Source organism: Nicotiana tabacum, chromosome 8 (assembly GCF_000715075.1).
Source record: "Nicotiana tabacum cultivar K326 chromosome 8, ASM71507v2, whole genome shotgun sequence".
In the NCBI taxonomy this organism is placed as follows: domain Eukaryota; kingdom Viridiplantae; phylum Streptophyta; class Magnoliopsida; order Solanales; family Solanaceae; genus Nicotiana; species Nicotiana tabacum.
The window spans coordinates 132954276-132981443 of NC_134087.1; the positions used below are offsets into that span (position 1 = coordinate 132954276).

At 39.8% G+C, this 27168-nt stretch overlaps 2 protein-coding genes across 2 annotated transcripts; one reads left to right on the top strand and one right to left on the bottom strand.

The window, feature by feature from the left end:
• Positions 1–4152: 4152 nt before the first annotated feature.
• Positions 4153–6651, bottom strand: LOC107806389 (uncharacterized). The gene is made up of 6 exons (XM_016630537.2): positions 6479–6651; positions 6362–6388; positions 6176–6238; positions 4924–5002; positions 4757–4802; positions 4153–4580 (listed from the first exon to the last, which is right to left on the bottom strand). Exons 1-6 carry the CDS (start codon positions 6518–6520, stop codon positions 4571–4573), a joined length of 267 nt encoding a protein of 88 aa, XP_016486023.2. The 5' UTR covers positions 6521–6651; the 3' UTR covers positions 4153–4570.
• A 2384-nt stretch (positions 6652–9035) lies between these two features.
• LOC107806383 (putative mitochondrial protein AtMg00820) lies at positions 9036–25501 on the top strand. Its single transcript, XM_075220596.1, has 3 exons — positions 9036–9260; positions 9304–9425; positions 25387–25501. Exons 1-3 carry the CDS (start codon positions 9036–9038, stop codon positions 25499–25501), a joined length of 462 nt encoding a protein of 153 aa, XP_075076697.1.
• The last annotated feature ends 1667 nt before the right edge of the window (positions 25502–27168 follow it).

A 27168-nucleotide genomic window follows, 5' to 3' on the forward strand; every position in this document is an offset into this window, starting at 1 on the left:
GCATTTATTGATGTTGTTAAATTGATTTGGGGTTAGATGCAAGTAAATTGGAGGCAAAATCTAAAGGAAAAACGGTGCTTGAGGCTTGAGTTTGGCCGTAGAAGTTGAGGTAAGTGTTTGGCTTAACCTTAGCTTGAGGGAATAGGTGTTGTGTCTTAATTGTTGTGTGTTAGTGTCGAGTACGACGTATAGGTGAGGTGACGAGTATCTATACATTGGTGTCAAACATGTCCATGAGTCTTATATTTGGACTTGTTGTGATTTTATTATGTATTGATTATGCTTAACTTGATGGTTAGCAATTGTGGTACAAGATTTATGATGAATTCTTAGTAATTGGAATTGTAAAGTATTGGCTCAGGTTAAGGCCTATTTTGTGAATTAACTATGGAAACTGGATTGGTTGTAGTTGACTCCCTTGCCGGGATGTCTTTGTTAGGATATTGTTTCCCTTGCCGAAATGTTATTGCTTGTGACATTATTTCCCTTGTTAGGATATTGTTGTTATATCATTGTCCTCTTGTCGGGATTCTTTTGTGATTGGTGTTGATTTGTATATTGGGATCGAGTTGCGTGCCGCAATAATGTTATATGGGATCGGGCTGCACGCCGCAATAATATTATATGGGATCGGGTTGCATGCCGCAACAAGGAGTAATAAGGGAGGACAGGTGGGGTCAGGTTGCACGCCGCAATAGTATTAAATGATTTGGATCGGGTTGCATGCCGCAACAGTATTATATGATTTAGATCGGGTTGCACGCCGCAACAGTATTATATGATTTGGATCGGGTTGCGCGCCACAAAAATAAAGAATAAAAGTGGATATTGATTCGTTACTGTTTTCCTTATTCTTACTGATGCGAAATTTAAGATGTTCTTTATGCTTTTCTACTGAGATTCTATTGGTACTTGATATTCCCCACAGTATGTTTCCCCTTCCCATCTTTAACTGCTAGTTCCAGTTATTATTATTTACCGTATATGCTTTAACTGTACAGGTTTATTTGGTAATCTTGTCTTAGCCTCGTCACTACTTCGCCGAGGTTTGGCTCGACACTGACCAGCACATGGGGTCGGTTGTGCTAATACTACACTCTGTACTATGTGCAGATCTCGGTACCGGAGCTTTTGGACCATAGCAAGGTTGTTGCCTTCAGTCCAGCGGAGATCCGAAGTAGTCCTGCAGACGTTCGCAGGCCTTGTAGTCCTGCAGACGTCCGCATGACTTGGCGTCCCCTTCTATCCTTTCCATTCTGTTTTTATTTATTTCAGAGACAGACTTGTATTTTCTATTCAGACCACTGTTTGTAGTATTCATAGATGGTCCGTGACATTGTGACACCAGTTCTGGGTAGAGTTGTATCTTGGATTTTCGTACTAGTATTTAGTTAAATTATCAGATTTCGTCTTCCGCATTTCTTTTACTATTATTATTATTATTATTATTCCGCTGTTGATCACATGTTAATTTGAAATTATTATTGTTGATAGCATGTTAATTTGAAATTATTAAAAAGGTTAAGGGAAAAGGGTAATAAAATCTATAACTCTCAGCTTGCCTAGCTTTCACGAGTAGGCACCATCACGACTCCCGAGGATGGAAAGTCCGGGTCGTGACACCTCACAACCACTTTTTTTCTCTGCTTTCAGTTTTGCTTCCATTTCAAACAGTGCCTATATATATATCCCTACATTCCTACATCAAAATACATAATTTTACTATATTTTCTTTCATCAATCAAGCAAATAATGCATAGACGACGTGCAAAGCAACGTTGTTGTGAAGTTTCAATAACAACAACAACCCAGTATAATTTCACTAGTGGGGTCTGGGGAGGGTAGTGTGTACGCAGACATTACCGCTACCCTGGGGTAAAGAGGTTGTTTCCAAATAGACTCTCGGCATCCTTCCCTCCGGGAACTCCTTATCTTGTTCTTGGGGTGACTCGAACTCACAACCTCTTGGTTGGAAGTGGAGGTTGCTTACCTTCAAAGCAACCCCTCTTGGAAGTGGAAGTTGTTGTGAAGTTAGTTACAAAATAATGCTTTCCCAGAAGCAAGAGATGGAGAAAATGCCATGTAATGTAAGGCAATATGCATACCCTATTTCAATTTCTTTATAACTGAAACAACAAAAACTTTGCTTAGTTTTTGGCTGCCAGACGCATAGGCTGCCTAAGTAGCGTCTTTGCCTTTTGCCTCTACATATAGTAGCAAATTGGTTTGGGCTAACTAATCTATAACTTTATTTCAGCATTTGCAAATGCCATTTTAGTATTTATCGTTTGATCATAAATAATATTTCAATCTTTACAAATACTGAAATTTAGTATTTATAAATACTGGTGTGACCACCAATATTTGCAAATATTGTTTGAAATACTGGTTAAAATTTTTGAAAACTTATTTGACAAGTATTATGTTAAATAATGGTTTTTGCTCTTTTGTATTTAACTTTATTTCCAAGTAAAACTCATGTGTAAACATAATTTGACTACTTTCAAATACTTTTTTCTTATTTCAACCGAATATTGTCCAAATGCCTTCGCATTTATAAATATTACTCCCTTTCGTTTACTTTTACTTGTTCATATTAAACTTTGTGCGCCCCTTCAGAAATAATAGATGAAATGCATATTTTACCATACTATCCATAATAATAATAATAGTATTATGAGAAGTCTTGGGAAATGATTTGTGAAATAAGTAATTAATGATAAAGGTAAAACAAGAAGAAAAAAAACCAGTCCTCTTGATTTGATAAAATTGACAAATAAAAAGTAATAATACTCCATATTTTTAGTATTGTTATAAGAGTTTATTTTAATACTAAAACAGTGATTTGAAGTGATATGCTAGTTTTCACAAGCCTTTTTTCAAGTAAATTTTTTGTCGGGAAAACAATAACTTTGGCAAATTTAACTCAAAAGATTTACACACTCTGTTTTCTAGACCAACAGGTACCTTCCAAGATGTGTTGAAGGAATATTTAAAGCAGAGCAGAGAGCCAGCTGGAGAGGGTCGAATAGGCAATAGCCTAAACATTCATAGGCTGCAGCCCTATAAAATTATTGGCTTTTCGAGATCTAATTTACCCTTTCAAGGGCTAATCGTTTCTTGTCAATCTTTACAACTTCTACCGCCTATTTGCTGCAATATTGTGATTAATGTACTCGTTTCGGCGTTGGAAGGATTGTTTAGTGTTACCAAAAAGAAAGACTTTTTTCTCTCTTGACCGTTTGGTATGAAATACATAGGCATAAAAATGATATAAGAAATATTATTCAATACATAATGGAGTACTCACATAAACATCTAAAATAGTTTTCTCGCTACTCTTTTTGTTCAATTTCATTTTTCTATCGAAACAGAAATAAAATAATAAAAGAAAATCAAGCGAGAGAATGAAGCCCCAACAACACACAAAGGGATGCTAGAGGCATAAGCACTTGCCATTTAAAACGAGGTTCTTGACTAAAGGCCAAATTAGTTAAACCATCAGCTACCGAATTAGCCTCCATATAAATATAGGCAACAGAGACCATGAATGCGATTGACAATATCACCCAACCCTCTCTTCGTCGATTTTCTCAAGATCTTAAACCCGACATCAGAGTCCTAGATGAGAGACTAATAAGACTTGAACAAAAACGGTTTAATATTTTAAGTTTTGACATCTATCACTGAAAAATAAGTAGTTGTTCCAAAAGTAACTACCATTTGTTCTAAGAGGGGATCGATTTTTTTTCATAGTTCCTGCGTAACAGCTACTTCCTTCATCTTGAGGTTCTATTCAATTTATATTTGTTCTCAATGATGAAAGACGAAAAAGTAGAAACAATCAAATGTTTAAAAGATTTGAGTAATTCTCTCTTCTAAGGAATTTATAACGAACATGTTTGTAAAGGAATCAAATAAAAAGAAGTTAGTCATGTATTAGCGCCACAACTTAGCAAGTTCATCTTCTGCAACAACATGGGCTCAGTGAACGTCTTAATGACAATGCCTACATCCTAAAGAAAATTCCCAACATCCATACTAATACCTAAACTCTTAAGCTATCACTTCTTTTCTTGTAATATACTTGTGACTACCATACTACCCAAAATAGAGAAACGGTTATAAAGCTACTTTCACAACACACTTATAATTACCCTGCTATCAACAACAGATAACAAGTTAAAAGAGTCTTCGCTTTAATAGGTTGTTGGAGTGTCATTTTAAAGAACAAGGAGTTTGACCATTAACAGGAATTTGCTACCACAACAGCGCATCACAAGGCACTTCTGACTTGGCAGCCGATAGCTAGGGCATCAAGCAACTTCTTTCATACAATTACTCGTAAATTGACCTCACTATATAAAGAGGTCAGAGCCATGACATCCATGGAGTATTAGACATTTAGACTCAAGGAACCATGGTGAATTTACAAATAGCAAAAAGTAAATGAAAGTCCAAAATCAAGGTTGTGCGTCCAACATCATGCTCCTTGTCCACAACCCAACTGTTTCAACAGTTGATTTTACCAAAAAATTCAAACTTCTTCCGCCATCCAGCTGACAAGAAATCATTTCCCCCTAAATAGAGAAAAAAAACAAATGAAGTGAGTAAAATAGTAGGATTGTCCTACCAAGGAGGACGGCGGAGGGGATAAGAGATTTCGTGGCAGCAGTATTAAAAGCTAGAATTTATTAATTAACTATGTTTTCAGGTGTAACAGAAAAATAGGTATAGAAATGAGTCAATAACATACGTGTTCATCATCAATGTGATATTATCTCCTTTCAGAAGTATCCGCCCTGCACAGGGGTCAGGGAACAAAGACATTTAGAGACAAAAGGCACAGAGAAGTATGTTTTTCCTTGTTATTCTAGGGGAGAATAAGGCTAGGCCTTAGGGTGAAATTTTTTTGTTACCCACCCAACTGCTTTCTGCTTTTCTTCTTCACATTGACTTCCTCAGCATCATCTAGAACCAAGTTCATGTACTCATCAAAGCCCTAAACAACAAAAACAAATTATGTCTCCGTCAACAAATTCAAGGCCAAGAAAAGATCTTGAGGCATAAGCAAAGTTTGCGGCAATAATAGTACTTCTAAATTCTCCCTAGTCCTCCGATGTTACAACTCTAGCCAAAAGCACAGTGCAGGTGTCTCATGCAAAAGCAATAATTCAGGGGCATCCAGCAAAACTCATTTTTTAATCTGCTGTTCATCAAAACTAATTCACACAATGACCTAGGAACTAATCAAATACTAATTCTAAGAGGGTTTAAGACAAAACATGCTTTTCTCCGCCCTTTGGGCTACACTAACATAAAATTGAATTCAATCGACAAGGTTAAAGCTCTTCTAACACAAGGCTATACAGTGTGGATATGTCTTTGTAGCATTGCTTCAGAGAATTTCTTTTTGCTCTTTTAAACTATAAGGATCCATTCTATTCCAAATTTAAGTATAAGCTAGCATTGCCACAAAAAAAGAAAAAACTAAAGTTGCTTGTCAATTACCTAGATGTCAATTACAAGCTTGCTACAGGAACCAAAGATATTATGACAACAATTACGCTAGATGCTTTGTACTATTTATATTGCAGTTCACCAAAAATAAGTGCTAAATGACGTATAAAACACAATTAGTTGATTGTTAAAGGAATATGAGCTTAAACTGCTTTTCGCCTTTCTGAACTTTCAATCACCTGGATGCTTTACCTTGCCTTGCCCAAAGAACTTCAGGTGATATATCCAGCTTAGTTGGGAATTTATCATTAGTATGTCCAAATTATGCACCTTTATTATCTCAAAATCATTTTTCAATGATAAATCCTCAGTCATAAATTTTCAACTTAGGTCGCTCCTACAAAACCAAATACTAAAAGCTAAGGAGCTTCACTCATTATCAAAAAGGAAAAGAAATTACAGTTCCATAAATCCATACCCAAAAAAAAAAAGGAGGCATTGCCCTCTAAGCTGAATTTTATCTGAGAAATAACCTACTACTATTAAAAGCATGCACTAAAATTTATGCCAAGAAAAAGAAAACATTACCACTCAGCAACTAAGAGATTGAACCATAAAGTAATGGGCATAAACAGGGGTAAGAGTTAATAATTCATAAGAAAAAAAAAACATAAATCTTCATTCTTCTATACAAATAAATAAATGAATAACATACAATAATACGTCCTTCAATCCTCAGATCCTTCTGCTCAAGCAGCCATATCTGAATACGAGCTTTCTGCAAAATAATTTCTACATCAATTATAATTCAAATAGTAACTGGAAATTAATCCCTAACGTAATAGTTGAACTGAGAAAAATAAATTAAACATAAATAAGAAGCGTATAAGAGCAAACTTACACTCTGAAGAAACCTGAAGATCAGGTTCTGTTAAAAAAAAAACCCAAAGTTAGTGCAGACGTGGAAATATTAAAGTTATAAATTGCTCATACAAGAAAAATGTTGGAAGAAACTTACAATAGGTTGGGTCATAATCCTCTGTACTTTGGTGCTAGCCATGGCTGCTACTCCTGTTTCTCTCACGAGTAACTCTTCCTCTCTGATCTCACGGAATGAAGCAAAAACCTAGTTAGGAGATATCACTAAAACCCTAGTGTTTAATCTGTGAGTAGAAATGTCGGGTAGTGCCCGAATTACATTACCGGTGATGAATTCGGGTTTGGGGTGTGTTCATGGTTTGATGTGGTTTTTGCTTAAGAGAAGGCAAGACTATGAGCCCGTTTTGCCAAGCTGCCAAAAATTATTTTTTTTAAAAGTATTTTTAAAAAGTACTTTTAAAAATAATAATTTATCTTTGGTCAATTCATTTAAAAAGTTCTTTTTACCTTATTTGATAAATAAATTGTGTTTGACCGGTCTTTATAAAAAGTGCTTTTGAGTGTCAAATTACCAAAAAGCATAGTACCAAAATTTTATAATATTTTAAAAAGAAAAATAAATTTAAATATTTATTATAAGAGACTTTTATTATTTTTATTTAATTTAATTAAAATATAAACATAAAATAAACATATATACTAAATATTTAAATGAATTCGAAAAGTTTACGTCCTATCCGAGCGAACGAAGCAAAAACAAATGAAAAGACAAAAAGAAAAGTCAATAAAGAATTTAGAAAGTTACAATATGATTCATGTACATGATATCTTTAATTTAAAAGAATGATAAAAACTAGAAACAAAAATAAAAATAAAAAACTTAAATTAGTAAAGGATAATTTGAAAAATATAAATTTATGGTGAGGATTATTTTGTCTTGAATAAATTAATTTCCTGCTTCTTGGAAGAAGCTAGAATTTTCTGCTTCTTCTGAAAAGCAGAAAAATTGCTTCTGCTGTTGGCCAAAAGTACTTTTTTATTTTGACCAAACACCTTAAATTTTTCAAAAAGTACTTTTGACCTCCGAGAAGCTTGGCCAAACAGGCTCTATGTTGGTTTTTGTAAACATTTAAATCAAATAAACCACATATAGTACTACAAATTTATTGGTTTTGCTTTTGTTGATTTTTTTATTTGCGTCAATTTAATGATTAGGTTTAGTTTCCATATAATGTTTATAACACTATCAAAATGAATTCAGTGTGCCAAAAACTTAAAAAATTTGATACCCAAATTGGAAAAAAAAAAAAAAGAAAGAAGAGAGAGGTAATTCAAATGCTAATGAAACCAAGAGGGATACAGAAAGATATTGAATTGTTTGTCATTCTTGCTTAAGTTCTAAATATTCGGCTTTGCCGTTCTCTTAGAAGTACTTCAACTACGAAAGATATTGAATTGTTTGTCATTCTTGCTTAAATTCTAAAGATTCGGCTTTGCCGTTATCTTAGAAGTACTTCAACTACTTCGTAGTATGTTTTAGAATTAATTTTTTTTTTGATTTTTTTGATTTCTCATTCGGTATTCGGTACCCATATTGGGGCCCGACTAGTCCGTATTCGCGCCGGGAAGTCCCACATTAGGAGGTAAAACGCTCCTTAACAAAGACGACTCCATACCCAGGACTTGAACGTGAGACCTCTGATTAAGGATGCAGGAGTACTTACCACTCTATTTTAGAATTAATTCATTCTATTGTTGTCCCTTATGCCCTCAATTAGTAGTTATCATTATTATGTTATTTTTATTAATGATTTCACTCGTTACACATGGATTTATCCTATTCGTCATAAAAGTGATGTTATATCTTGTTTTACCTATTTTACAATTTTACCTATTTTAATTTTTTTGTTGAAAATCAATTTGATGGATCTATTAAGGCATTTCGTTTAGACTCAAAGTTCTTCCTTTATCTCCTTTCTTCGCTCGCATGATATTCATCATTAATTGTCTTGCCCTCACACACCTTAACAAAATGGTGTAGCTAAGTGTAAGCACTGTCATATCATATATGTTGCTCTCACTTTACTTTTTCATGCTCATGCCCTTTTTTTTTATGGGTTGAAGCTTTTCCTACTATTGTTTATCTTATTAATTGCTTTCCTTCTTCCTTTCTAGCTAAACTTTCCCCCTATGAGAATCTATTTGGGGTTCCACCTGACTACATCATTTTAAAATCTTCACGGTATCTTTGTTATCCAAAGTTGTGTCCTTATCGTTTTCACAAACTTGACTATCATTCTTCTCCTTGCGTGTTTTTAGGGTACAGTTCTAATCACAAGGGATATCATTGTCTATGTCTTGATACTAACCGTGTCTATATTAGTCACTATATTTGCTTTATTGAGCTTTATTTTTCCTGTACACATTTATCTACTTTCCTATCTCCTCGTCATTCTATGCCTCGTATCCTCCTCTCTGTACCTGCTGCATTACCTAGTCCTACACTTACAGCACCCAAGTCTACTAGTTCTACCACTATCTCTGTGTCCAACCTCTTCTTATGTTCTCCTAGTTTGTCTTCTGTTCCTCCTAGCTCCGTAGATTCTTCGTCCTTACTGTTATCTAGTACAGTTTCATCTCCTATATCCACCTTCATTATTGAGCCATCAACTTCCACTTCTAATTCTACTCGTACCATGGTTGCTCGATCTAAGTGTGGAGTGGTTAAACTAAATCCTAAGTATGCTCTTAATTCCATGTCTTTGGCTAATTTGCCTGTTGAGCCTACTTATTTTAGCTCTGCAGTTAAGGATGCCAGATGGCGGAGTGTTCTGGTAGAAGAGTTCAATTCCTTACATGCGAATCATACGTGGTCTCTTGTTCCTCGTCCATCTAGTGTTAATGTTGTTGGTTGCAAATGGGTCTATCGAATGCAAAAGTCTGATGTCTTTTTTTCCTTGTAAGGCGAGATTGGTGGCCAAGGGTTATACTCAGGCTCCTGGTGTAGATTATAGTACGACTTTTAGTCCCATTGTTCGTCCCACTACTATATGTTTGATACTCTCTATTGCTCTTTCTCGTAGTTGGTATATTCGTCAGTTTGATTTTAAAAAATGCATTTCTTAAAGGTTATTTTGTGATGACCAGATAGGTCATCTTATATTTTAAGGGCATTGATATATGGTGACCAAATAAGGGTGAATTGTGATATTGATATTGATATATGGTGAGATCGGATTGCGTGCCGCAATATATATATATATATATATATATATATATATATTGTTTACTGTTGTTGATGTTATTATGGTGAAATAAGGAAGGATTATGTGTTGTACGGTAGGATCGGGTTGCGCGCTGCAACAACCTACGTGTTTATATTTCCTTGAGTTGTGTTGATTTTCGGTATTCTCATTTCCTTGTGTTGTACTCATACTACACTCTACACTTCTTGTGCAGATTTTGGAGTCGGCCCCAGCAGCGGCTATTAGCATGCTTATATTGATCAGCGCAACGGAGACTTGATGTCACGGCCCCAATACCCGGTCGTGATGGCGTCTATCACATTACTAGGCAAGCCAACCTAACCATTTAACCACAACAGATTTCTTTTATAAAACCATTTTTCTAACACGGATTTAAATCCCAATTTTCATAAGAAATGTTTAAAACAGCTAAAAATTGCGGAAATCAATAAAACATGAAACCAACACAGCCCAAACATCTGGTGTCACGAGTCTAGAGCCTCTAAATATATAAATCTGACTGTCTAATACATAACAAGTCTACAATGCAGAAAAGAACAAGATAGGAAGGAGGAAAGCAGGGCTGCAGACGCCATGCAGCTACCTTGCAGTCTCCGGCAAATTCTGAAAATGCTGAGGACCCTCACTCTACCGCTCGGGCACCTGGATCTGCACACAAGGTGTAGGGAGTAACGTGAGTATGCCAACTCAGTAAGTGACTAAAGTAAATAAGGTCTAAAAGCAATAATAGTAAACAACAGAATAACAAATCAAACTCCACTGTTTAAAAACCAGTTTCGTCATAAAAATCAGTTTCACTTGGAATACTTAAAATCTATTACTTAGAAATTTTTCAACATAGACTTATTTAAAAGAAGAGTGAAATAAGTAAAAATATCATAAATGGGCCCCTCGGGCAAGGTATCACTCAGAATATGGCCTCTCAGTCACTCGTGACTCAACTCTCGTCACTCAGTACTCACTCTCAGCACTCAGGCTCATTAATATCTTATAATAGTAATAATCATAGTAACTGCTGCGGCGTGCAACCCGATCTATAGTTTATAGTCGACTACGCTCACTGGGGGTGTACAAACTCGGGAAGGACTCCTACAGCCCAAACGTCAAATCGCTGTGGCGCGTAGCTCGATCATATATATATATCACTGTGGCGTGCAGCCCGATCCATATAAGTATCGCTGCGGCATGCAGCCCGATCCATAATATATATATATATACTATTGTTGTGGCGTGCAACCCGATCCGTAATATTCATATCCTCTCTCAGTTATTAACCTCACAGCCACTCGGGCATAACAGTAGAATTCATGCAAACTCAGTCGAAATAGTCCTCACATTTAATAAGTAGAGTGATAAAACAAGTTTTAAACAATATACAGGTAAAACATGACTGCAGATATGCTTTCAAACAAATAGAGTGAGGAAGAACAGTAAAAATGCCCCTAAGGATCTCAATAGGTCGGCACAAGGCCCCAAACATGGCATACATACCATAATATAGTGTAAATGTCTAAAATACGGAATATCATAAGATTTCAAATCAAATATGCGGCTTAATAGTCGCTACATGATGGACCAAGTCACAATGCCTACCGGTGCACGCCCACATGCTCGTCACCTACATGTGCATCACCTCATTTATCAAAACAATTTGAAATACCAAGGTTTTGTACCCTCAGTTCCAGATTTACATTGGTTACTTACCTCAAACCGGGTGAATTACTACTCCGAGATGCCTTTGCCTCTCATCTCGGCCTCAACTCGCACCGAATCTACCCAAAATCATAATCATAATATTAGAATATGCTAAAGGATCGAAGCCCAAGCGAAAATAATCAAATTATACCAAAAATTCCGATATTGGCCAAACCCGACCCCGGGCCCCCATCTCGAAACTCGATAAAATCACATCAACGGAATCCTTATCCTCCCACGAGTTCATACATATGAAGAGTACCAAAATCCGACCACAAATGGTCCCTCAAATCCTCAAGTCTAGGTCTCCAATACCAAGCCCTAGTTTCCCCAATTTTAACCCTTAATCTCCACTAATACCATGATTAACCAATGGAAAAATGATCATAAACTCAAGTAATGAAGCTTAGGGAACTTACCCAACTGATTCCCTTCGATTCTCCCTTGATTTCACTGCCCTAGCTCGCTTTCTGACTTCAAAAGACGAAGAACATAGCAAAATTTCGCGAAGGAAACAATATATACCTTCTGGCCCAGGGATTCTGCCCCTACGGCCATTCCCCACTCTTGCGCAACCGCTTCTGTGGTCCCAAGCGCCGCATCTGCGGTCCTCACTTAAGCTGCCAACTCTGCATCTGCGATGCATAATCCGCACTTGCGCCATCGCAAGTGCGTCTCCTTGACCGCTTTTGCAGTTTCTACCTTCCCAGGCCTTTTCCGCTTTTGCGATTCAAATCTCACTTCTGCGAGACCGCACCTGTAGGTCCCATAGCCGCAGGTGCGGTTATGATAGCAATGGGAAACTTCAGCTATCACAACCAACTCCAAATCTTTCCGCCAACCATCCGAAATCACCCCGAGGCCCCCGGGACCTCAACCAAAAGCACAAACACATCATATACCACCATCCAAACTTATACCAATCTTCAAAACACCTCAGACAACATCAAATCAACCAAAATACATCGGATTCAAGCCTAGGTTTCCAAAATCTTCCGAATTATGCTTTTGATAAAAAATTATACCAAACCACGTCCGAATGACCTGAAATTTTGCACATACATCCTAAATGACCCAACTAAACTGCTGCAACTCCCGGAATTCCATTCCGACCCCTATATCAAAATCTCACCTATCAGTCGGAAAACGCCAAAATTCCAATTTCGCCAATTCAAGCCTAAATCTACTCCGGACCTCCAAAACACATACCAATCACGCTCCTAAGTCTTAGATCACCTCCCGAAGCTATCCGAACCATCGGATCTCACATCCGAGCCCTGTAACACATAAGTCAATATCCAGTTGACTTTTCCAACCTAAGCTTCCTCAAAAGAGATTAAGTGTCTCAAACCTTACCAAAACCTTTCCGAACCTGAGCCAATCAACCCGATGATATATAATAAAACCGAACAAAGCAATAAGAAGCAGAAATGGGAGAAACGGAGCAATAACTTATGAGACGACTGACCGAGTCGACACATCCTCCCCCTCTTAAACAAACGTTTGTCCTCGAACGAGTCAAGAAACTACATGAAGCCTCAAATAGGTAAGGATATTTGCTCTGCATCTCCCGCTCGGTCTCCTAGGTAGCCTCCTTCACGGGCCGACCTCTCCACTGCACTTTCACTGAAGCTATATCCTTTGATCTTAACTTTCGAACTTAACACCCCAATATAGCCACTAGCTCTACATCATAAGTCAAATTATCATCTAACTGAACCGTGCTGAAATCCAGAACATGAGACGGATCGCCAATATACTTCCGGAGCATAGAAACATGAAATACCGGATGAAAAATCGACAAACTGGGTGGCAAAGCAAGCTCATAAGCCACCTCCCCAATCCTCCGAAGCACCTTAAAAGGCCCAATGAACCAAGGACTCAATTTCCCTTTCTTCCCAAATCTCATAACACCCTTCATCAGTGAAACCTTCAACAAAACCTTCTCACCAACCATGCAGGACACATCCGGGACCTTTCTGTCAGCATAACACTTTTGTCTCGACTGCGCTGTACGAAGCCTCTCCTGAATCACCTTCACCTTCTCTAAAGCATTCTGCACCAAGTCTGTCCCCAATAGCCTAGCCTCACCCGGCTCAAACCAGCCAACTGTAGATCTACATCACCTCCCATATAAAGCCTCACATAGAGCCATCTGAATACTCGACTAGTAGCTGTTGTTATAAGCAAACTATGCAAGTGATAGAAACTGATCCTATGACCCTCCAAAATCAATGACACAAGCACGCAACATGTCCTCCAATATCTGAATAGTGCGCTCGGACTGCCCGTCCATCTGAGGGTGAAAAGTTATGCTTAACTCAACTTGAGTACCCAACTCTCGCTGCAGAGACCTCCAAAACTACGAAGTAAACTGAGTGCCCCTATCTGAAATGATGGAAACTGGGACACCACGCAAACAAACAATCTCCCGGATATAGATCTTTGTCGACCGCTCTGAAGAATAAGTAGTACACACAGGAATGAAGTGCACGGACTTGGTTAGCCGATCCACAATCACCCAAATAGCATCGAACTTATTCAAAATCCGTGGAGCCCAACTACAAAGTCCATGGTGATCCGCTCCCACTTCCACTCTGGAATATCCATCCGCTAAAGCAAGCCACCCGGTCTCTGATGCTCATATTTCACCTGCTGACAATTGAGACACCGAGCTACAAATCCCACAATGTCCTTCTTCATTCTCCTCCACCAATAATGTTTCGCGGAACCCGAATGAATAGAATACCGCAAGCTACGGGCCTCCTCTAGAATCAACTCCCGAAGCCCATCTACATTGGGCACACATATCTGGCCCTGCATCCTCAACACCCCATCATCACCAATAGTCACATCTCTGGCATCATCATGCTAAACTTTGTCCTTAAGGACAAGCAAATGGGGATCATCATACTGGCGCTCTTTGATGCGATCATATAAGGAAGTCCGAGAAATCACGCAAGCCAACACCCGACTGGGCTCCGAAATATCCAACCTCACGAACCAATTGGCCAAGGCCTGAACATCAACCGCAAGAGGTCTCTCCCTAACTGGAATATATGCCAAACTCCTCATACTCACCGCCTTCCGGCTCAAGGCATAGGCCACCACATTGGCCTTTCTCGGATGGTACAAAAATAGTAATATCATAATCCTTTAGCAACTCCAACCATCTACGCTGCCTCAAATTAAGATCCTTCTATTTGAACAAGTGTTGGAGGCTACGATGATCCGCAAACACCTCACAAGACACACCATACAAATAATACCTCCAAATCTTCAATGCGTGGACAATGGCAGCCAAGTCCAAGTCATGAACAAGGTAGTTCTTTTCATGGGGCTTCAATTGACAAGAAGCATAAGCAATAATTCTACCCTCTTGCATCAACACATATCCAATACCAACTCTCGAAGCATCACAATACATGGTATATGAACCTGAAGCTGATGGCAACACTAACACTGGAGGTGTGGTCAAGGCGGTCTTGAGCTTCTGAAAGCTCTCCTCGCACTCATCCAACCACCTGAATAAAGCACCCTTCTGAGTCAACTTGGTCAAGGGCGATGCGATAGATGAGAATCCCTGAACAAACCAGCAATAATAGCCTACCAAACCAAGAAAGTTGCGTATCTCTATAGCTGAGGACGGTCTGGGCCAACTCTGGACCGCCTCTATCTTCTTTGGATTAACCTGAATACCCTCGCTGGACACCACATGCCCCAAGAATGCTACTGAACTGAGCCAAAACTCACACTTGGAGAACTTTGCATAAAGCTTCTCCTCCCTCAAACTTTGCAACACAACTCTCAAATGCTCCGCGTGCTCCTCCTGACTACGTGAATATACTAGAATATCATCAACAAAAACTGTGACAAATGAGTCGAGATACGACCGGAACACGCTGTTCATCAAGTGTATGAATGCTTCTAGGGCATTGGTTAGCCCAAAAGACATCACCAAGAACTTATAATGACCATATCGGGTCTTGAAAGATGTCTTAAGGATATCCGAATCCCTAATCTTCAACTGGTGGTAACCTGAATGGAGATCAATCTTGGAGAACACTCTCGCTCCCTGAAGCTGGTCAAACAAATCATCAATGCGAGGCAAAGGATATTTATTCTTAATTGTAACCTTGTTCAACTGCCTGTAATCAATGCAAATCCTCATAGTGCCATCCTTCTTCTTCATAAATAGAACTGGCGCACCCCAAGGAGACACACTAGGCTGAATGAACCCCTTATCAAGGAGTTCCTGAAGCTGCTCCTTTAACTCCTTCAACTTCGCTGGTGCCATATGATACGGCAGAATAGAGATGTGCTGAGTGCCCGACACCAGGTTAATACCAAAATCAATATCCCTATCCAGTGGCATGCCTGACAGGTCTGCAGGAAACACATCGGGAAAATCCCTCATAACTGGAACAGAATCGATACTGGGAGTCTCTGCACCGACATCCCTCACAAAGGCTAAATACGAAAGACAACCCTTCCCAACCATATGCTGGGACTTCAAAAACGAAATTACCCTACTAGGGACAAAATCAGTCGAACCTCGCCACTCGATCTGTGGCACTTCCGGCATAGCCAACGTCACTGTCTTAGCGTGACAGTCCAAAATTGCATGACACAGAGATAGCCAATCCATGCCCAATATGATGTCGAAATTATAACAACAAAAGATTCACTCGGGTCTCCAAACCCTCAATAGTCACCACACAGGCCCGGTACACATGGTCTACCACAACAGTATCGCCCACCGAAGTAGTTACACGAACAGGTGAAACAAGAGACTCACGGGGCATATCCAAATAACGAGCAAAGTATGATGACACATAAAAAAAGGTGGAACCAGGATCAAATAACACAGAGGCATCTCTGCGGCAGACTGAGACAATACTTGTAATCACGGCATCTGAAGCAGCAACATCTGGTCTACCTGGGAGGGCATAGAAACGAGTCTGACCACCAACTGATCGACCTCCCCCTCTAGGGAGACCCTTAGCTGACTGGCCACTGCCCTTAGATGCCTGAGCGGGTGGTGAAGTGACTGGACCTAAAGTCGAGGGCTGACCCCTCTACTGAGACGGACCCTCAAGAAGATGAGGACACTGCCTCCTCATATGCCCAAACTCTCCATACTCATAACAACTCCCTAGTGCTGGAGACAGGGTTACTAAATGGAACCCCTGGCACCAGAATGACCAGTAGAAGGACCTAGCATGGAAGAACCCTGAACTGATGGAGCACGGGACGAACTCTGGGCTGGAAGGGAATTGAGTGATGAATGGCCCTGATGAGAACTGTGAGAACCATGACCCGATGATGCCCCACGATAACCTAAGCGAGCTGACTAAGCCTGTCTAAATGGACGACCCCTGCCGTGCTGAAACTGACCCCTCAAAGGAGCACTACTAAAGCTACCAGATCCCCGAGGCCTCTTAGCCTCCCTCTCCTCTCGCTCCTGGAGATGAACCAACTCAATCTCATGGGCAATGTCAACAACCTCCTCGAAAGTAGCACCTGACACCCTCTCCCTAGTCATGAGAATCCGAAGCTGATATGTGAGGCCATCAACGAACCTCATGTTCCTCTCTCAATCTGTGGGAACCAACCAGACCGCATGATGACCTAACTCAGAGAACCGCATCTCATAATGTGTCATAGTCATCTCTCCCTGACGTAACTGCTCGAACTGTCTGCGCAACTCTTCTCGGTGAGACTATGGCACGTACTTCTCTAGAAAGAGAATAGAGAACTACTGTCAGGCAAGGGGTGTTGCACCAATAAGCCTACGCCTCTCGTAAGCCTCCCACCAAGTGAAGGCAACTCCAAAAAACTAAAAGGTAGTGAAAGCGACCCCACTAGTCTCTAAAATACCCGCTGTACGAAGTATCCTCTAACACTTATCCAAGAAACCCTGGGCATCCTTGCCCTCACCACTAAAAGTCAGAGGCTGAAGTCTACCAAACCTCTCTAATCGATGCTGCTTGCCGTCCGACATAACTGGTACCATATGCTCCTGAGCTGGTGCAACCGGTTGAGCTGGAGGTACCCCCGGTGTCTGAAGTCCCTGCACAACCTGCTCAGGTGTGCGAGCAATGGGAGTCTGAGTACCTTCCCTGGCCTGAGAAGTAGCTGCGGCTATAGTAATTGAGACTGCTTGAGCCAGACCGGAATCAATAGGCACAACTGGTGCCTGTAAAATCTGAGCTAAAGCCTCCTAAAGGCCTGGAATCATAATAGGCACAGCTGGTGCCTGAGCTGGTGCTATTGTAGCATCCAAAACTGGGACTTGATCCTGAATTGGGGCAGCTGGTGGATCTACAAGTGCTACCCTAGCTGCTCTACTCCTACCACGGCCTCGACCGTGTCCTCGGCCTCTAGTGTCCTAATCTAGTGGTACTGGTGGTGGTCCATCCTGGCCGGTAGTACGTGTCCTCACTATCTGTGAGAGAATGGAATAATAGAAGTTTAGTACTCGGATCAACAGATTCGCACGATAAGAATTTCAAGAATATGAAGTTTTTCCTAAAGGTTCTGCAGCCTCCCGAGGATAAGTACAAAGGTCTCCGTATTGATCCACGAGACTTTACTAAACCAGCTCATGACTTGTGAGACCTATGTAACCTAGGCTCTGATACCAACTTGTCACGAGCCCAATACCCGGTCGTGATGGCGCCTATCACATTACTGCCAACATAACCATTTAACCACAACGAACTTCTTTTATAAAAACATTTTTCTAACACGGATTTGAAGCCCAATTTTCATAAGAAATGTTTAAAACAACTAAAAATGTGCGGAAATCAATAAAATAATAAACCAACAAACTAACACAGCCCAAACATCTGGTGTCATGAGTCTAGATTCTCTAAATATACAAATCCGACTATCTAATACATAACAAGTCTAAAATGCAGAAAAGAACAAGATAGGAAGGAGGAAAGCAGGGTTGCAGATGCCATGCAGCTACCTTGCAGTCTCCGGGAAACTCTAAAAATGCTGAGGACCCTCACTCTGCCGCTTGGGCACCTGGATCTGCACACAAGGTGCATGGAGTAACGTGAGTATGCCAACTCAGTAAGTAACTAAAGTAAATAAGATCTGAAAGCAGTAACAAGCAGTTTAAAATCATATAAAGGAGTAAACAACAGAATAAAAGATCAAACTCCACAATTTAAAAACCATTTTTGTCATAAAAACTTCAGTTTCACTTGGAATACTTAAAATCTTTTACTTAGCAATTTTTCAACAGAGACTTATTTAAAAGAAGAGTGAAATAAGTGAAAATCTCATAAATGGGCCCCTCGGGCAAGGTATCACTCAGAATATGGCTTCTCAGTCACTCGTGACTCAGCTCTCATCACTCAGTACTCACTCTCAGCACTCAGGCTCATTAATATTTCATAATAGTAATAATCATAGTAACTGCTGTGGTGTGCAGCCTGATCCATAGTTTATAGTCGACTACGCTCACTGGGAGTGTACAGACTCCAGAGGGGCTCCTACAGTCAAGCGTCATATCTCTGTGGCATGCAGCCCGATCCAGTATATATATACCGCTGCGACGTGCAGCCCGATCCATATAAGTATCTATATGGTGTGCAGCCCGATCCATAATATATATAATCCTCACCATTAGGTCCTCAACCTCTCTCAGTCATTAACCTCACAGCCACTCGGGCATAACAGTAGAATTCAGGCAAACTCAGTCTAAACAGTCCTCACATTTAATAAGTAGAGTGATAAAACAAGTTTTAAATAATAGACAGGTAAAACATGACTGCAGATATGCTTTCAAACAAATAGAGTGAGGAAGAACAGTAAAAATGCCCCTAAGGATCTCAATAGGTCGGCACAAGGCCCCAAACATGGCATACATCCCATAATATAATGTAAATGTCTAAAATACGGAATATCATAAGATTTCAAATCAAATATGCGTCTTAATAGTCGCTACATGACGGACCAAGTCACAATGCCTACCGGTGCACGCCCACATGCTCGTCACCTAGCATGTGCATCACCTCATTTATCAAAACAATTCGAAATACCGGGGTTTTGTACCCTTAGTTCCAGATTTACAATGGTTACTTACATCAAACCGGGTGAATTACTACTCCGCGATGCCTTTGCCTCTCGCCTCGACCTCAACTCACGCCAAATCTACCCAAAATCAGAATCATAGTATTAGAATATGCTAAAGGATCAAAGCGCAAGCAAAAATAATCAAATTATACCAAAATCCCGAAATTGGCCAAACCCGACCGCCGGGCGCACGTCTCAAAACTCAATAAAAATCACATCAACGGAATACTTATCCTCCCACAAGTTCATACATACCAAGAGTACCAAAATCCGACCACAAATAGTCCCTCAAATCCTCAAGTCTAGGTCTCCAATACCAAGCCCTAGTTTCCCCAATTTTAACCCTTACTCTCCACTAATACCATGATTAACCAATGGAAAAATGATCATAAACTCAAGTAATGAAGCTTAGGGAACTTACCCAACTGATTCCCTTCGATTCTCCCTTGATTTCACTGCCCTAGCTCGCTTCCCGTCTTCAAAAGATGAAGAACATAGCAAAATTTCGCGAAGGAAACAATATATACATTTTGGCCCAGGGATTCCGCACCTACGACCATTCCCCGCTCCTGCGCAACCGCTTCTGTGGTCCCAAGCACCGTATCTGCGGTCCTCACTTAAGTTGCCAACTCCGCATCTGCGATGCATAATCCGCACCTGCGCCATCGCAGGTACGGCTCCTTGACCGCTTCTGCGGTTTCTTCCTTTCCAGGCCCTTTCTGCTTCTGCGATTTAAATCTCACTTTTGCGAGACCGCACCTGCGGTCCCATAGCTGCAAGTGCGGTTATGACAGTAATGGAAAACTTCAGCTGTCATAACCAACTCCAAATCTTTTCGCCAACCATCCCAAATCACCCCCGAGGCCCTCGAGACCTCAAATAAAAGCACAAACACATCATATACCACTAATCAAACTTATACCAATCTTCAAAACACCTCAGACAATATCGAATCAACCAAAACACATCAGATTCAAGCCTAGGTTTCCAAAATCTTCCGAATTACGCTTTTGATCAAAAAGTATACCAAACCACATCCGAATGACCTAAAATTTTGCACACACATCCCAAATGACCCAACGGAACTACTACAACTCCCAGAATTCCATTTTGACCCCTATATCAAAATCTCACCTATCAACTGGAAAACGCCAAAATTCCAATTTCGCCAATTCAAGCCTAAATCTACTACGAACCTCCAAAACACATTCCAATCACTCTCCTAGGTATCAAATCACCTATCGAAGCTATCCAAACCATTGAAACTCACATCAGAGCCCTTTAATGCATAGGTCAACATCCAATTGACTTTTCCAACCTAAGCTTCCTTAAAAGTGACTAAGTGTCTCAAACCTTTACCAAAACCTTTCTGAACCCGAGACAATCAACCCAATGACATATAATACAACTGAACAAAGCAATAAGAAGCAAAAATGGGGGAAATAGAGCGGTAATTCATGAGACGACTGGCTGGGTCGTCATACTTGAGGTACAACTGCTCAGTGCCTGCAATTCCTAGAGTCCCCTCCCTTTTATTTAGCTATGTATTTTCATTCAGATAGCTTTGTATTTATTTCAAACCCTTGTATGTACTATTCTAGTAGCTCGTGTACTTGTGACATTGGGTTGACGGATTGTTAGCAAACGTGTAACTACCTGATCGGTTATTTTGCTTTATAGAACCCCGTTCTCCTAAATAAGATTTTTCGTACTTGCTTTTACTAATTTATGACTTGTGAGTATGGTTAGTTCGGGATTTGGAAGAGTTTGGGTTGAATTCAGAACACTTGGTTCCTTAAGGTTGGCTTAAAAGGCTAAGTTTGACTTCGGTCAATATTTTGAGTAAACAACGTCAAAATAGGGATTTGACGGTTCCAATAGGTTCGTATGGTGATTTCAGAGTTAGGCATATGTTCGGATCAGTTTTTGGATGTCCCAGGAGCATTTTGGCGCATAATAGTGAAAGTTAGTTCTTGAAGGTTTTGAAAGTTCTTTAAATTTGGTTTATAGTGGGTTTTGGTGATATCGAGTTCCAAACAGAATTTCGAGGCCGGGAATAGTTCTGTAATGTCATTTAAGACTTGCACGCAAAATTTGGTGTCATTCTAAGTAATATAAGTACGTTTTGGTGCATTGGAAGTAAATTGAAGATTGATTCAATTGGTTTTAGGGTGTGATTCTTAGTTTTAATATTGTTTCGGGCATTACGAGAGTTCGAGCAAGTCCGTTTTATGATTTTGAACTTGTTGGTACGTTTAGGTAGGGCCTCGGGGGCCCCGAGCGTCAATCGGACGAGGCCCGAACCAAGTTGAAAGTTTGGAGCAAGAGCTGAAGCTCCAGCTGCTGTCATAACTGCACATGCGGTTTGTCAACCACAGGTGTGAGCTCGTAGGTGCGGGCAATGCCTCGCAGATGCTGCCCGAAGAGAGGAGCCCAGATTCCGCAGATGCGGCTCCTTTTCTACAGAAGCAGGACCGCATGAACGGGAGCCCGTCCGCATAAGTGACCCCAGCCGGCCCAGCCAATTCCGCAGAAGCGGACACCTAGTCTGCAGAAGCGGATCCGTAGGTGCGGCTCATGCACCGCTAGTGCGAAAAAGCTGGAAGCAGTGCCCTTCATTTAATATGGGAGTTAGGCATTTTTTCTCTCATTCTTTACACATTTGGGCGATTGGGGAGCTCTCAAAGAGAGGATTTCGACTTAGCACTTTGAGGTAAGTAATTTCTACACAATATGAGTTAAATACATAGTTTATGGGTAGATTATAATATGTAAATTAGTAAAAATCATGAGTTTAGGTGAAAACGTAGGGTTTTGATAAAAATGAGATTTAACCACGAAATGTGTTAGGAAATTTAGTAAAAATATATATTTGTGTTCTTGAGATAAAAATGAGATTTAGGTTGGGAATCACTTAAATGGTGGAATCATGATTTTTTAGCATAGATTGATTAGTTTATGTAATGTTTGACTAGTTTTGAGTCTTTGGCGTCAAATTTGGCGGGTTGAGAGTGTTCTTGAATTGGGAAGTGGGATTTGAGACGAGATAAGTCTCCTTTCTAACCTTGTAAGAGGGAATTAACCCCATAGGTGAATTAAATAAATGTTTGTACCTATCTGTGGGGGCTACATACGTACGTGTTGATGAGAATCCGTATGTAGTTACTATTATGTTATTGTCCAGGTAGTTTAGGACCCGTATCATGCTATATTTGAAATTCTTGCGGCCTTACTTGCTATTATAATCACTTAAGTCATGCTGAAAATTGATAAGATAATTGTAGAAGGTTATACTCACTTGAGGATTGTATGAAATACTTGACTGTAAATGGGAAATGTGTGTTGTCTTGAAAATAAATTATTATTTGTGGATCGGGCCGAGCGTCTCGGTAGTAAATAGATATTGCGTCGTTCTACCCTCCAGCAGTGCACATTTTAATATGACGTTGGACCGAGCCGTACGACCTCAGCATAATTGTGCATGTTAATTATTTGGAATTCTCTGTGATTTATACTGCTTAAATGCCTTGAAATGTAAGTGGTTAAATGATATGACTGAAATGGAAATCATATTTATGAAAGAAGAACTTATCACTTCATGTTATTAACCTGTCATTATTATTCATGATATCCATGCTTATCATAACACTTTAATTATATTATTGTTGACCCTAGTAAGTGTCAAGTCGACCCCTCGTCACTACTTCTTCGAGGTTAGACTGGATACTTACTGGGTACATATTGTTTATATACTCATACTACGCTTCTGTACTTAATTGTACAGGATCTGAGGCAGGTGCATCTTGTTACCCGCCCGACGTGCATACTTTATCTTGGACTAAGACTTCACGATGAGCTGCCCCCTTTCGAGCCGTTCAGCAACATGCCGGAGTTTTTCTTTTGTTTATACCTATCTATTCTATTTCAGACAGTAGGATAACCATCTTTTGTATATTCTGCTAGTTGCCTACACACTTGTGACAATAGATCTTGGCACATATTAGTAGACTTGATTTTTGTGTTGTATTTCTATAGTCATGATTTCTTTTAGTTGTTTCCATTTTGTTTACCTTAAAAATCCGTTATTTATCAAATGCTTTAAATTTAAGTAAAGGTAGACATTGGGATTGTTTAATAAAAATGGGAATTTACTAGTTGATCAGTGTTGGCTTGCCTAACAATGATGTTGGGCACCATCACGACCTATAATGGAATTTGGGTCATGACAAGATGTTTGGTTGTTTTTTAGCTTCCGAATTTTACTTTAGATTCCTACAGATATTTCAGTTCTTTCTCGTTATTTAATCTAAACTGTGAAAAAATGAATAAGTTGTTCTAATGTTAGCTTGCTTAGCAAGTAAAATGTTAGGGGCCATCATGGTCTCCAAGGTGAGAATTCCGGGTCGTGACATATTTGCATGAGTTTGTCTATAAGGAGCAACCACAGGGGTTCATTGATACTCTCCGACTAGACTTGTTTACAACCTACATAAGGTACTATATGGTCTCAAGTAGGCACCTCGTGCATAGTTTAGTCGGTTTGGTTCTTTTCTACTGTCACATAGGTTTCAGAATAGCCGTGCAGATTCATCTATATATTTTTATTCTTCTAGTGGTCAATATCCTTTCTTGTTATTATATGTGGATGATATTGTACTTACTGGCTCCAATCCTAGCTTAATATCTTGGTTTTCTAGAATACTTGACTTTGAGTTTTCTATTATTGATCTTGGTGATCTTCATTACTTTTTGAGTATTCATATCACTTGGTTGGTGATATTCTTAATCGTGTAGGTTTGTGACAATCCAAGCCTATCTCCACTCAATCATCTTCTCAATCAAGCACTATTAAGGGCTTTGCTGTTGTTGATTATATTTTATACCGCTGTCTAGTAGGTGCTTTACATTATTTAACTCTAACTCGACCATACATTGCTTTTGCAGTAAATACAGCTAGTCAACACTTACATAAATACTACTTTTGCTCACTTTTTGACATGTTATGTTTTAGCTGAGCACGTGAGACAGCTGCACATTCCGTTTTTGGGCAATTTTGTACTAGAATTATCTTTCAACATTAGATTTTCATCTTTTAATCTAGTATTATGAATTCTCTTCATTTCCTCTTTAATTTTTGTTATTTTTATGAGTAGCTAAACCCATAGTTAGGGTTGTGACCCAACCCTAGTGTGGGTATTTGATGGGTATTTGATTTTAGGGCTTGAATGTGTATGGGTTAGTGATATTTAGCCTAGTTCTTGCTAGAACTATAGAATTTGTGGTTACAAACACTGATTCATGCCTTTATGACTTAGTTTCTATTTGAGAAAGAGGGACTAAGTCTAGGAAAACTAGGCTAACAAGGAATTGGGGTGAACTCAAGAAATTGATAGCCCTAATTAAAGGGTTAAACCTAGAGATAGTAATACGCGACTTGAGCTAACATCACTTGAATTGCATGAATACCCATTTGGACTTGAGAAAGTCAAATTGGGCAAAATCACTCAAACTACCGAGAGGTATAGAGTGAGGACCCGAGTGTGATAGCTATATTACGATCCCCATTAGTCACTAGCTTGCCCTAGATTTTACTATCCGTTAGATATCCACCTAGGTAGAAGTCACGATCCTAGTCTCTTTAAACATTTGAAAACAAACATAATATTGTACTTAGTTTCAAATATTGCATGCAGTAGAATAGAAGTAGAAGTAGAAATCAAACCAAACATTTGTGGAAGTGTAATTAGATTCAAAGCCCGCATTTAGCTTAAATATAAACCTAATTCCAATTATTAACTCCCTGTGGATTCGATCCCGACCTAGTTGGGTTAAAACTGTATCGACCATCCTCTCTACTCAATAGTAGTGTAGGCTTGGACTCGATCAATTTTTGGCACCGTTGCCGGGGAGTTAGACAATTTTAGTTATATATATGAGTATTTATGATGTTTTTCTTTCCTTCTGTTTTTCTAATTTGTGTGCAAATTTCGTTTAGGTACCAAATGGCTCTTAAAAATGACGCCCTTGGAAATTTACCACTGGGGGAGGAGGTAGATGATGATCACATGGATGAGATTCAACCCGAACCTCAAGTACAAAGGAGAGGCTAACCACCTCATGATAATATTCCAATTCCTCCCACACCTCCTCCAAGGGAAACACACCGGATGTTGCCCAACGAAGGCTATGCAAGTGCAATAGTCCCGCCCCAGATTAGGGTGGGCAACTTTCAAATAACAAATGTCATGCTTACACTATTGGAATAGAGGGGTTTCTTCACCGGAGCTCCACACCAAAACACCTATAAGCATCTCAAAGGTTTTGTTGACACGTGATGGGGGAGCAAGCAAACTAATGTCTCTGAGGACGCATTGAGGTTAAGGCTTTTCCCATTTTCTATAAGGGGGAGGCTTTGGATTGGCTAGAAAGGTTACACAACCATTCCATCATCACTTGGGATGAGTTGGACGAGAAGTTCATCGCAAAGTTCTTTTATCCGGGACATATGGTGACTCTAAGAGATGAGATCCTTGCTTTTAAACAAGAGCCAAATGAACCACTGCATGAGATTTGGGAAATGTATGAGACGATGGTTAAAAAATGTCCGAATAATGATATGACCAAACCCATGATCCAACAAACATTCTACAGTGGCATCAACACAACAAAAACCAATGTGTGGTTAACCAACTCGCCAAGGGAACTTCATGAATGTGCCATATGCCGAAGCGTGTGAAATATTTGATGAGATGGCGGATACCTCTTCGGCGTGGCAAAGTAGAGCTAATGTGCCACAAGGTGATCCTAATGTTATTCACTTACACAAAGAGCTCCATGACCACGGCCAAGCTATAGCCGAGTTGACTACTACCATGAACCAATTGGCCAAAGCTCAGTTGCAACAAGTTCAAGGGCCAAAACAAGTGAATGCCATGGAAGGAGTGAATATGATGATCAACAAAAGAAGGCAACAAGATCAGCAAGTTCAAAGCAATCTGAAACAGTTTGAGCAAAGTAGTAGTGGGTACAATCAAGATAATTCATATGATAATCAAAGTGAAGAGGTTCAATATATGAATAATTATTAGGATCAATGGGGAAATGCTCCGAATCAAAAACAGTGGAGATCACAAGGAAATTGGGGAAATCAAGGTCAACAAGGAAATTGGAATAGTGGCAGCAACAACAACAACCAAGGCAATTGGGGGAACAACAACAATCAAAATTGGGGTAATCAGGGAAATCAGGGCAATTGGGGTGGCAACAATAATAGTAATTGGAGAGGCAACAACAATCAAGAGGGTTAGAATAACAATAATCAAGGGAATCGGGGTCGGGCTTTCAAAGGCCCCCGATGTATCAACAACCGAACAACCCGCCTCCATATCCATCACAAGTTCCTAGATCTTCTAACAATGAGATGGAACGGATTGAAACCATGTTCAAGCAAATGATGAAGAAAAATGCCGACTCCGATGCCCAATTAGCTTCCCACAACACTTCTATCCATGACTTGGAAGTCCAACTTGGCCAAATTTCTCAAGCTTTGAATACTCACCTTAATGGGGCACTACCAAGTGATACGTTAGTAAACCAGAAGGGTGGGAATAATACGGTCCACGCTATGGCAGTGACTACAAGAAGTGGTAGAGGTGGAGTTGCTAGTACCACTAATCCAAGAAAGATTGTGAGTGAAGATGTGTTGGTGCAAGATGATAATGAACTAAGCAATGATTTGCAAGTGAACGATGAGAATGTGAATGATGAAGTAAGGATA

Bases quoted from the DNA above. Each gene is read 5' to 3' on its own strand.
- LOC107806389 (XM_016630537.2), bottom strand. From the start codon at position 6,520: ATGGCTAGCACCAAAGTACAGAGGATTATGACCCAACCTATT. The intron at 6,239-6,361 runs GTAAGTTTGCTC...ATTATTTTGCAG, and splicing joins TCTTCAGGTTTCTTCAGAGT to AAAGCTCGTATTCAGATATG. The intron at 4,803-4,923 runs GTGGGTAACAAA...ACCCCTGTGCAG, and splicing joins GAAAAGCAGAAAGCAGTTGG to GGCGGATACTTCTGAAAGGA.
- LOC107806383 (XM_075220596.1), top strand. From the start codon at position 9,036: ATGGTTGCTCGATCTAAGTGTGGAGTGGTTAAACTAAATCCTAAGTAT. The intron at 9,261-9,303 runs GTCTATCGAATG...TTTCCTTGTAAG, and splicing joins ATGTTGTTGGTTGCAAATGG to GCGAGATTGGTGGCCAAGGG. The intron at 9,426-25,386 runs GTATATTCGTCA...AATTTCGTTTAG, and splicing joins ATTGCTCTTTCTCGTAGTTG to GTACCAAATGGCTCTTAAAA.